Source organism: Rutilus rutilus (assembly GCF_951802725.1).
Source record: "Rutilus rutilus genome assembly, chromosome: 12".
In the NCBI taxonomy this organism is placed as follows: domain Eukaryota; kingdom Metazoa; phylum Chordata; class Actinopteri; order Cypriniformes; family Leuciscidae; genus Rutilus; species Rutilus rutilus.
In genome coordinates, this window is record NC_140217.1 from 2084343 (window position 1) to 2095631 (window position 11289).

An 11289-nucleotide genomic window follows, 5' to 3' on the forward strand; every position below is an offset into this window, starting at 1 on the left:
ATGAAAACGCGTCTCTATAGCACACATTGTGTTTAACGTGCAATTACGCGAAAATTTGTTTATACGTGCATATGATAGGCACGTTATTGCGTGTAATAATACACAGACGCACCCCACAACCTTTAAAGGCCTTTTCAACCTTAATCCTACCCAAACGTAGGCTATAACACGCACGTACCCCACACCACTACTAAACCTACCCATGTGCACCTAAAAACTCATTTTCATGTTTAAATTGCACGATAAACACAATGCGTGCTATAGAGGCGCTGGAGACGCATTTAATGTTGGTATGTTTGAGTTAACAGAGGGCAAAGCTAATACATAAAAAAAAAAAAAAAACTATTAAAGGGCTAATTAAACTATTCTCACTATTAAAGGGCTAATTCACCCAAAAATTAAAATTCTGTCAGTAGCCTAATTACTCACCCTCATCATGTTGTTCCAACCCCGTAAGACTTTCGTTCATCTTCAGAACACAAATTAAGATATTTTTGAGGAAATTCTTACTTCTTCATAGGCTTCTATGTGATCGATATCTGCCATCCCAGAAAAGTTAGTAAAGACATCGTTAAAATAGTCCAAGTGACTACAGTGGCTCAACCTTAAGTTTATCAAGCAACGAGAATACTTTTTGTGCAAAAAACCAAAACAAAAAAAAACCACTTTTATAATCCACTATTCATTTTCTTCTGTGTTTCTCTGACTGAGTTCAAGAGAGCGTGAGAGCGAGAACTGAGAAGTCTAGTTTAGACTTAATAACCTATACATAAAATCCTAAACAACAAAAATATTTTAATCCAAATAACTTTTATTTACATGGTATTTACATCGTGCTTACAGTTACATGAGAAACACATAAACATGCTGATCAAAAAACAATTGCTCAAGGAAATCCATCAACAACGGCACAGAATCTAGCAAACACCTGCTTTTTAGCTTCTTCAGATGCACATCTTTACTATAAAGCTGTCTAAATGTGTTGATGAATACTGGTATTTAGTAGGCTAATGCAAGAACATTAAATGATAAATCCCAAGAAATTATAAATCCTACTTTACCTGTATTCACCCTACTGACCTAGTAATGCAGTGTTTCATTCAGGAGTGTAAATTAGTGTAGTAAATGTCTTTATGTATGTGTGTATATATATATATATATATATATATATATATATATATATATATACTATTATACACTCCTTATTCAGATGCTTATAATGTAGGGATGAATTCATGTTGATTGGGACATTTCCCAGTTATCTCAAAGCCAAAATGTGTCCCAATCAACCTGATTTCACCCTACTATCTGTTGGTTTCTTTAAAGAGCGTGAATAAATGTGAGTGTAAATGCACTTGGTGATACTCGCAAGTAAAATCCCTACAACGACACCAGAGACTAATCCAGCGACAGATCCAAAAACTCCATATTCAGCTCCAGCAACTGCACCAATAAGAGCTCCAAATACACCCATCAATATCAGTACAAAAATCATTGCAACCTGTTTGAATTCCGTGTACATTTTCGGTATGTCTTCCAAAGGTTTGTCAGCCTCTGTGGTTTCATTCTTCTCCACAGAATCTCCTTTGTCTTTATTCACTGTAAAAGAAAATAACACTAATAGATAAAGGGCTTCAGTGACTGAGAGCAGATGTAGGTTTTGTGGAGTAATACTCACAGTCAGGAGGATTTATTTGCAAACTTCCACGTCTGTGTCTGAGCTCACTCTCATCAGAAGTCTTGTGTTGAATCAGTTTGACTATGAAGAAATCACTACGGTTCTCCTCCACCAGGTCGTCTATCTTCTTTAAAAGTTCCTGGATCTGAGCGGGAGATTCCCAAGCGCGCTTCTGAAGAACATAGGATCGTCCTCCACACTTGTCCAGGATCTTCTCTGCGCTGCGAATGTGTTCTTTGATTTGTGGATCTTCCACTCCTTCATCACAAGCAAACAGCAGGATCGTGTGTTTCCAGACGTGCTCTGACAGCAACTCCATGTGAGTCTGTGCTGCTGTAATCTCATGTGGAGAAGGTTCTTCAGAGAGAGTTTTCACCGGTATGACCAGAAGAAGAGCGTGAGGTCCTGGAGGACAGAGAGACACGCTTCTCTCAACTTCTTCTTTTATGTTCTCTGGCGTTTGTTGTTTTGAGGATCTGTCCCATCCTGGAGCTTCAACAACAGTGATCCTCCGTCCAGCTTGATCTCGCTGATGTAACAAACACTGACCAACTTTCACTCTTGTCAGATTCTCACAGCTCAGGACTGTTTTTACCACTTTATTCTTATCATCTTCATTTCCTAGGATCACAAGTCTGAGCTCTGACTGTACAGAGGAATAACCTATGGAATAAAGTCAAAAGACAAATTGTTATTCCTAATAGTTTTTTTTTAAGTCCCCCTGTGGTGAAAATCCAGCTTTTAATGTTGTTTATGTGTCTATGTGGTGTTTTTAATATGCTTTAAGACAAACCATGTGTAAATTCATAAGTCAAAAATCAGAAAAAAGATCCGCACACGAATATAAGCCAAAAAGCTCACATGATTTTATAGTCCAGAGGCCACAAATAAGGTGAAAAAATGCAGAAAAGTGCGCAAAACGTTTTTGGGTTCAACCCTTCATCAGGCACCTTGCAAACTACCTTGTAACCAATCAGATGAACGTGTGATCGTCAACGAGTGGATCTCTGAGCTGAGTGAGTGAGTGGAGGCGGGGCTCATTTGCAAATTCATAGAACCGTGTATAATAAATGAGGCAAGGGTGTAGAGTTACATTCAAGATATTTTAAGGTATGAAGAATTTTTTTTCCAGGAAAAAACTTTTAAATATGCAATTTTTGTGATCAAAGATGAGAAGAATGATCAAATTATTGACTACAGGGGGACATAAAAATATTTCTTTGATGGAAAAACACTTAGAGAGAGAGGATTCACTCACCCTGAAATGATGCTGCCATGATCACAGTTTAGGAGCTCAAAGATGATTTTGCAACATGCTCTTCTGCGCTGTAAAAATGATTGTTGGTAAAACTTGAAAAAGTAACTCAAAAGTAAGTAAGCATTACATTTTTGAGTTAATTGAAACTAAAAAATAACAACAAGAAAGAAATTAGTCAAACTCAAAATATTATGCTATCTGAACAACATAGTGAATTTAAGTTGATTTGAGAAAAGAAAAAAAGGTTGAGATATTATTTTTTTGCAGTGAAAAGTATTAAAAATAGGCAGTTGGTTGTACTGAATTTTCATTTAATACTCACTATTTTGTCCAGCAGCTTTAAAACCATCGAACAAGGCCTATAATCACAGACAGATCACAGGCATAAATGTCCAAGTATGGGGAACATTCTTGTGCAGAATAATTCAAATTTGCATAGTATGAAGTGAAGGTATATTTTTGATTGTTTATTAGCACTGGGTTCACCTAAATTACATTGCTGTCATTATTACCATTTTAAAAAGCTTTTTAGCACTTAACACTTAGCATTGCTCTATTACATTGCCAAATCCCTTTCACACATGAAATATATGAACAATATTTTCTCGAAAAATATTTTTCAAACATATATTGTAAGGGGATTTCCAATATAAAGACAAAGACAGAAAGCACATAGCGATACGTTTTTAAACACACAAAAACAAGTTCAACCATTTTAAAGTAGGCCTAGCCTATTGTATCTGCCATCTCCGGTGTCAGAATCAAGTGAACCTACGCTGAACAAAAGCTTATGCAACAACAGTATACAATTAAAAGCTTCATTTTTAATTAGTAAAAGCAATCACAGTAAACATGAAATCAAAAATATATCAAAATAATGCTTAAAATATTATGAGCTATAAACCTACCTTGCAGTGCTAGTTGTTTTTTCTTCATTACTTCCGCATGTAAAACAGGTTAGGCTACTCGATCAGTTTCACTTTCAGTATTTATGAGGGCATCCAGTCACAGACTTGCACTGTATGTCACTTTGAAGCATCTGTCAAATGCACAGATCAGGGGTGTTTCCTTCGAGCAGGCAGTGTCTCAGTGCGAAAATAATCGATGTTACAAAAATAAAACAGGGCAAATATTACAAAATGTGACATTAAAAAGTGTGAAAGTCACTCGTTTTTCTAAAGTAACACATTCCAACAGCGACACCAAGTGAAGTTACACTGTTACAGCCTCCTCTCAACTCTCAATTTGGGTTTCTCTCATTTCTAAAAAAATGTTTCTCTCATTTCTTATTTGTGCATCCTCGCTTCCTTTCCTCGCGTCGAAGGCTGCAACTTTGCAGTGGCGGCTGCTGGTGCTAAAAAAACAAACTGAATTATTAATGCAGGACGGAATGTAGGCTAATTGTTAAATTTTACAGTGATAACTGCTTAGCTAAAAATGGAAAATTAAGTATTTAAAGCATGCAATAAGGTAGGGTTAGGCAATAGCCAATTGCCAAAGAAATCAGAATTTTTATAATCTCAGTATTTAATTTTTTTAATTTTAATTAAAAAAAAAAAATTATCTGTAGGCCTATTTAATACATTTTTTTATTTCATATCCTGACCAACATCGTCCTACAAACAATGTTCATATTGAAGGCTATGAAAACAAACATAGTGAATACCTTGCAGTCTATCTAAGCAGTCTATCCAAAAAAGGGGTCAAATCGCATTACATTCTAACACTGCAACATTACAAACCAAAAACAAAATAATGCTTTTTAAAGAAGTAGTTAAATTTACTAATCTGTCTGACAGCAGGGCTGCGTTCAGCCCCGACAAAACGTTGCACAACATTTTTTAAACAGAAACGGTGATGCGTTGAACACACTGTTCTTCTGATGACGCAAGAGTTGCAACTATGGCAGCTGAGAAGGCCATTCTTTGTTTAGAATTTTCGGATCCTTGTGAAGTCGGTATAAATATGTGTTTAATACTACAAAATATGCCCGATGTCACAGTTACTGCACTTGCCGCCCAGAACAAAAGAGAACATCCCAATCGAGTGAAGGGATTGCTGAAACTGAAATGGAAGCACACTTCTTACCTAATTCAGACTAAAACACATCTATTTAGCCTCACATACTGACTTTATTTGTAGTTCATACTGTTTTAATACCCTGTATTTTCTTTCTCATTTTTAGAAAAAGCACTTAATTACCATTGTTTATTTCTATACCAAATGTCATACACTTGCAATGAAGCTAAAAATATAAACAACTACATCATTATGTTGATGTTGACTATATTTTTACAATAAAACTTTAGACAAACATGTCTTCTAATATCCTCAGGTGTTGCGTATACCGAGCTGCATCAAACACATTTGTAAATTACTTTCCTTGAACCCATTGTGCGAGTTCACTTTAATACCACGTGCTTTATATACATGTTCCTGCTGATTGGACTGCAGTTCTGACACACCCACCAAACAAGAGAAAACAGCTGTGTCCCAAAGTTGAAGGATGCATTCTTCGAAGGACGCAGACTTCAAGGATGCAGCCTATGCATCCTCTGAAGGACGCACCATGTAGCCTTCCTAGGATTTCCTAATTGTGCAACCAGGTGTTCCCGATCACCGCTCCTGGCGCCAAGCAACGGTGCGAGAGGACAGCTGCTATCCTGATCATTCATTTTGATAACTGAGTAAACAGCTATGGAGCCAGAATTGGCTATTGTCATTTTTATGTTTAATATTTTACTGGAGGTCATGGTGTGCCCCGGCCCTGCCGGATCATGTATTTTCGGTAAAACCCAATTTAATATAAAAAGTCCAGTATTTCTCGCGCTCGTCATCTGCAGCTGTCACGGTTGCCAGGCGACAAGAACAATCCTTCCTAGGCTAGACCGGTCCGAGCGCTTCAGATGCGCCCTTTGATATGGGACGCTGCTGTAGTTAGCAACAATTTGTTAATATTGTGACAATAAGCCTACATTTTGTTACTTTAATTTTCGGAACTGCATATTTCGTTAAGTATTCACTTACAAATGTGAAGTAGGCTAACCTGAAGTACTTTTTTCCCTCACATCACAATATGATTACATTACACTACACAAAAGTATATAATGTAACAACCAGATATTACTGTATATTGAAAATATACAGAAGTAAAATGCAACATAGCCTACGCAGTAATGCAGTAGTAGCCTAATATAAATGCAGTAGTTATTGAATCAGCCCTGCAAACCTGTTGGTAGACAACTTAGTGGATAGTGGAAATATGCACTTTAACACTCTGGAGACCATCCCAGATGATGTCCCACCAGCAGGAGGCCTTACCAGGGGCAGCCCATCCCGGTCCAACAGCTCAGCTCAATAGAGTCTACATCATTTTTTTCTTATTTTATGTATTGTAAAATTAAATGTTTATGTTGATTTTGATATGTTTAACGTATTTTGTAAATAGTTGGAAAAAGTACTTTAATGTAGCCTAAAGAACAAATGATTTTCATTTACCAATTTTATTTGAAAAAATAAAAAGGTATAGAATTTGTTTCATGCAGAAAGTATTACTGTCATTACAAAAATAAACAATGTCCAGAACAATTCATTCTCAACTCAACTCAACTCAACTTTATTTATAAAGCACTTTCAACACCACAAGTGGAACCAAAGTGCTGTACAGAAGATATAAAAAGAGAACATAAAAACAATGCAAACAAATGACACACAACTTACAAAGCATTATCAAATGCTAAAGAAAACAAATTCAGTAGTGTTCTCTTTTATTTACACAATTAAAGTTGCATAAAAATAAATCTACATAATTTTTCTTTTAAAAAATAAAAGTGAATAAAGTTAAACAAGAATATGTAGAAAATATATATATTTTTCAATCATTCTCTCAAGAAGAGAAAACAGCCTGTCCATCCTCTTCCTTCTTTACTGTGCTCTCCTCGCCTCTGCCTCCCTCTGTAGTTGCATTTCTTCTCTGATCAAGTCCAAAAACTCGTCCTGTCTCGCCGCCTTTGTGCTGCTGCTGCCCCTGGCTCCTCCTCACCGTGGGCACCCACTACTGAACTCGGCCCTGGTGTGTCCTCAGGGATTGAGGCGATGAGGACAGGGGGGTTGGTGCAATGCCTCTGTCCTAACATCTCATCCATGAGGACAAACCAGGGCCAAGTTGCAGCAGTGGGTTTCCCACTCACACCCTCTCCTGTCCCAGGACACTTGCAATCCTAAAGGCAGAGCAAATGAACCATGGCTTGTTAATAACAACAACAGGACAATACATTTCAGCAAATATGTGTGTATTACTTTTCTTTATATATATATATATATATATATAGACCCATTTTTTCCTGAATTGTTCTTCTGGTACTTAACACAGAGGAGCAATCTTAAGTGCATTGTTAACACTGCAAAATATGACACATCAAGACATGCATACAAAATACTTAAGAAATCATATTTCTGTATACTAAAATTTGGTTAAAACCACATAGCTTGCATGACAGCACTACAAAAACACATAAAAGTGAAACCCCATTGCCTTATCTACTGCTTTTCTTATTGTTTTGGGCTTTATTGGGTGAGTGATATTTATTATAATACACAAGTGCAAATATTACAAATAGGTCGTTAAACTAATAACGTTATTACCACAAGTTTTGCCTAAAACTACCTGATAAATGAAGCCACGCAATGGTGACGAAGGAGTTAAGAAGAAGTTTATAAGAAATTTTAACTCTGGTTTCGCTAGCTATTTGAGTAAATGAAAACATAATACTTACATTTAAATGTGAATTTGCTCTCCACCACCGATCTCTAGTCTCGGCCGCCTTTAAAAATAAATAAATAAATGCTGTTGTCAACGGCGCGCAATGACTTATGGGGTAGAATAGGCCGCTAAGTGTCCATTTATGTATCCTTCTTTTCACGGGGAAACGAAGGGTGCATTTGGCGTCGCTTTTGAATCAGGGAAGCCTTCGTCGCGGCGCGATGACGCAACCGGCCTTCGAATACGGCCTTCGAAGGATGGAGAATTGAATTGGGACAGCCTTCATCGAGCCGCGGTGACGCAATCGGCCTTCAAATGCGACCTTCCAAGGATGCAGCCTTTGAATTGGGACGTCCTTCGTCGCGCCGCGGTGACGCAATCGGCCTTCAAATACGGCCATCCGGCCTTCAAATACGGCCTTCGAAGGACGCAGCCTTCACTTTGGGACACAGCTAACGGATCTCAAACCCCGTTGCACACCGGTGCACGCCGTTTCCAGGAAACATGACGTTCAACCCAGAAACCGTAGCAAAACGTAGCGCACCGTTTTGAACTTGAACATGCCCCAGGTCTCTCAGGTGCACGCCCCCCCCGCTCACGGTTCGGCCCCTCTATCTCCGCTGCCCACTTTTCTGAGAAGGGTCTGGCTGCAGACCTGACCAGACACCAGCGCTTCCTCTGCAAGTGACGTCACTTGCAATCGACGCATAGTGTGGTTTGTGTCGGATTGAGAACAGCTCTCAATGTCGTTCAAAAATCGTTTCTGTAAGTAGCTTATATACATATAAATAAATATATATCGTTGCTGTCTGGCGGAAACCTCGTATGTCCAAAGTTTGTCAATTTCATATTTTTTCACAAATCGATGCTATTGGTCAGTCCCCACGTGGTTCTGTTATTTTCACAAATTATTAACCAATCTAAAGTGTTGAAAATAGCTAGAGAGCAAATCTCTTAACTCCATTGGATACTTCAACTGTCTGAGAATCCTCATAACTCCACCTCTTCTTCACTCCGCAGCATTTTGTCTCCTCAGGATTGAAAGTCGCAGCGATTAAGAAATCCTCGTCGAGAAACACGTAAAGCAAGCCTTAAAGCAGCACTCAGTAGCTTCGGGATTTCTACGCTGTATTCTCGCTTTTTGCTCGCAGGTTTCTCTCTAGAGCTCCCCCACAGCTTCGGAATAGATATTTGACAACACTGTTGTAAAAACTCGTTGGCTATTCTCAGACACCAGAGGCTAGTAGATCAACGACATCAAAGCAGATGGGACATTCTTTAAAACGTCTTCTTCCTTCGGGTTTGGACAGCCTGAGGGAGCGCAATAATGACAGCATTTTAGCAGATTTCTTTTGGCCGTAAAGCAGTTGTTTACATCGCGAGACCTGATATCACGCTATACTTCCTGACGCGGCGGCCGGCGGCCCACCGGCTCAAAGTTGCAAGTGCGTATTTTCCGCTCACGGGCACCAGGGGGGTGCGAAACGACCACCATTCAACCCGAAATAAGTAATATAACCATTCCAATGACTCCGAAGCTGTTCAGTTAAGGTAAAAAAGTTACTTAGTTCACCTTTAATGGTTGTTCATGAGGAAAAATCCTCCAGCTCCTGCACATTCTTTGCTTTTCCAGCATCTTCTGCATATTTGACTCCTTACTAGCAGTGACTATGATTGTGAGATCCATCTTGTCACACTGAAGACAACTGATGGACTCATACACAACTATTACAAACCCTGCAAACATTTAGTGATGCTCAAGAAGGAAGCAACCATTAGGAGCCAGGGGGTGTACATTTTTGAACTGGATCATTGGTGTAAATTGCTCTTATTTTATTTAAAAATTAATTAATTAATTTAGTCCTGCCATTTAGAGGCTAAATAAGATATTAGCATGTAAAACAAAATAAGATAATCAAAATAAATAAAAATGAAAAAATCGTCATCTTGCTCAAAAGTTTACTCCTGGCTCTTAATGCATCGTGTTATATTCTTGAGCATTACCTTGCAGAATCTGAAAGATGTACGATAGGTAAACGTATGACTGTAACTATACATTGGAATCATTTTGTAAGGTTTAACATATTAATTTAAGAGCTCAGTGTTGAGACCTTTCACTGGAATTTGATTGACATGCGATCTGACCAATCATAATGCAGACACCTGCCGACAAACAAACCAAACCAGATAGTAGATTAAAGTCATTGGACTTGAACTTGAAAAATGGTGTGTATTGAATTCTTTTTGCAGTTCTGATGTTCATTCATGTTTAATTCGTGCTATAACTAGAAGATATTATCAGTTCATGTGCTGCTTGAGTTGAGGCCTATATTAAAGCACCACAAAACGGTGTGTATTGGTTTAATTTCATAAAAATTACAAAATTTTAAAGCTGAGACTTTATTTCATACCAGAAGTAGCCTTGTCTTGTCTGTTGGCGCATTGTCAGTGTCCTCTTTGCTCCGCAATATATATTTCACTGTGTGAGAACATGTGGAGTGAGAGCGGAATGGCTTGTCGGACGTAGCGACAGTAAGAGGGGCGGGTCTCTGTGAAAGGTCAATTTAAAACCATTTAAATCTTTGTGGACTCGGCCGGACTCGACTCGGATGTTAAGGACTCGGACTCAAGTGCGACTCGGCCCTCTTTGGACTCGGACTTGGACTCGGACTCGATTGTTAAGGACTTGGACTCAACTCGGACTCGACAATGATGGAATCGGACCCAACACTAACTGTAATACACACTGACTGAGACACACACTGAGCTTCAGTGAGAGCGGCGGATCTGCGCTTGCTCATCTTCACCTGCAACATTCAACACATCTCAGTTAATAATGCGCAGATGTTTACACATATCTGACTGCAAGTATTATAAATACATGCAAAAAACAGTATGTTTTAACTAAAAACATTATAGAAGACAAACATACAGTTACAGATCAAATCAGATAACACAGGCTTTTTATATTTATTAAAACCTTTTTCCCAACATCAAGGATCTAGAAATGTATATGAATGTATAGAGGAATTTTATTTTTAGTCCCTATAACTGGTCACCATTGACAACATGAAGTGCAACAGTAAATACGAGTAAAGATGATAGAGTGTGCAAAAGACAAAGGTGTGCAGTCACTAATTTTGTTAGCGCATATTACTTTAGAAATAACACGGAATATAATTTTTTACTGTCAAAATTCACCGAGTCAGACTGCAGTGCAGTCTATATAAAATAAAACAAAGAAAGGCTATTAACATATCAAAACACTCCTGAAACTTTATTTCATCCTTCTGTATTTTTATATGTGCAGTCATGACTTATGAGATTTAGAAACATCATTTAAAAGAGTTTAAGATGCAGTTTAGTCTGTCATAAGGCAGGAGGCTGCTGCAACTGCTCACATATAGTAAAAACCAGTTAATTATGTGTAAACTGTTACAGTAAAAGTTTAACTCACCCACGAATGTCCAGAGATTTCGCGCCACTAGCAGTTTCTGCCTCGCGTGTTTCCGGGACACAGCGCTTGTATTTCCGGTGGCCACTAGAGGCGCTGTGCGGCCCAAAACTGAACCTCACTACAAAGCACTTTAA

At 38.3% G+C, this 11289-nt stretch overlaps 1 protein-coding gene across 1 annotated transcript; it reads right to left on the reverse strand.

Annotated features, from left to right (window-relative positions):
- Positions 1-1150: 1150 nt before the first annotated feature.
- On the reverse strand, positions 1151-3945 carry LOC311300688 (GTPase IMAP family member 2-like). The gene is made up of 5 exons (XM_084425131.1): positions 3845-3945; positions 3259-3295; positions 2937-3004; positions 1679-2341; positions 1151-1599 (listed from the first exon to the last, which is right to left on the reverse strand). The coding sequence occupies exons 3-5, from the start codon at positions 2953-2955 to the stop codon at positions 1286-1288; spliced, it is 996 nt and encodes a 331-aa protein (XP_084281257.1). The 5' UTR covers positions 2956-3004; positions 3259-3295; positions 3845-3945; the 3' UTR covers positions 1151-1285.
- Between the last annotated feature and the right edge of the window lie 7344 nt (positions 3946-11289).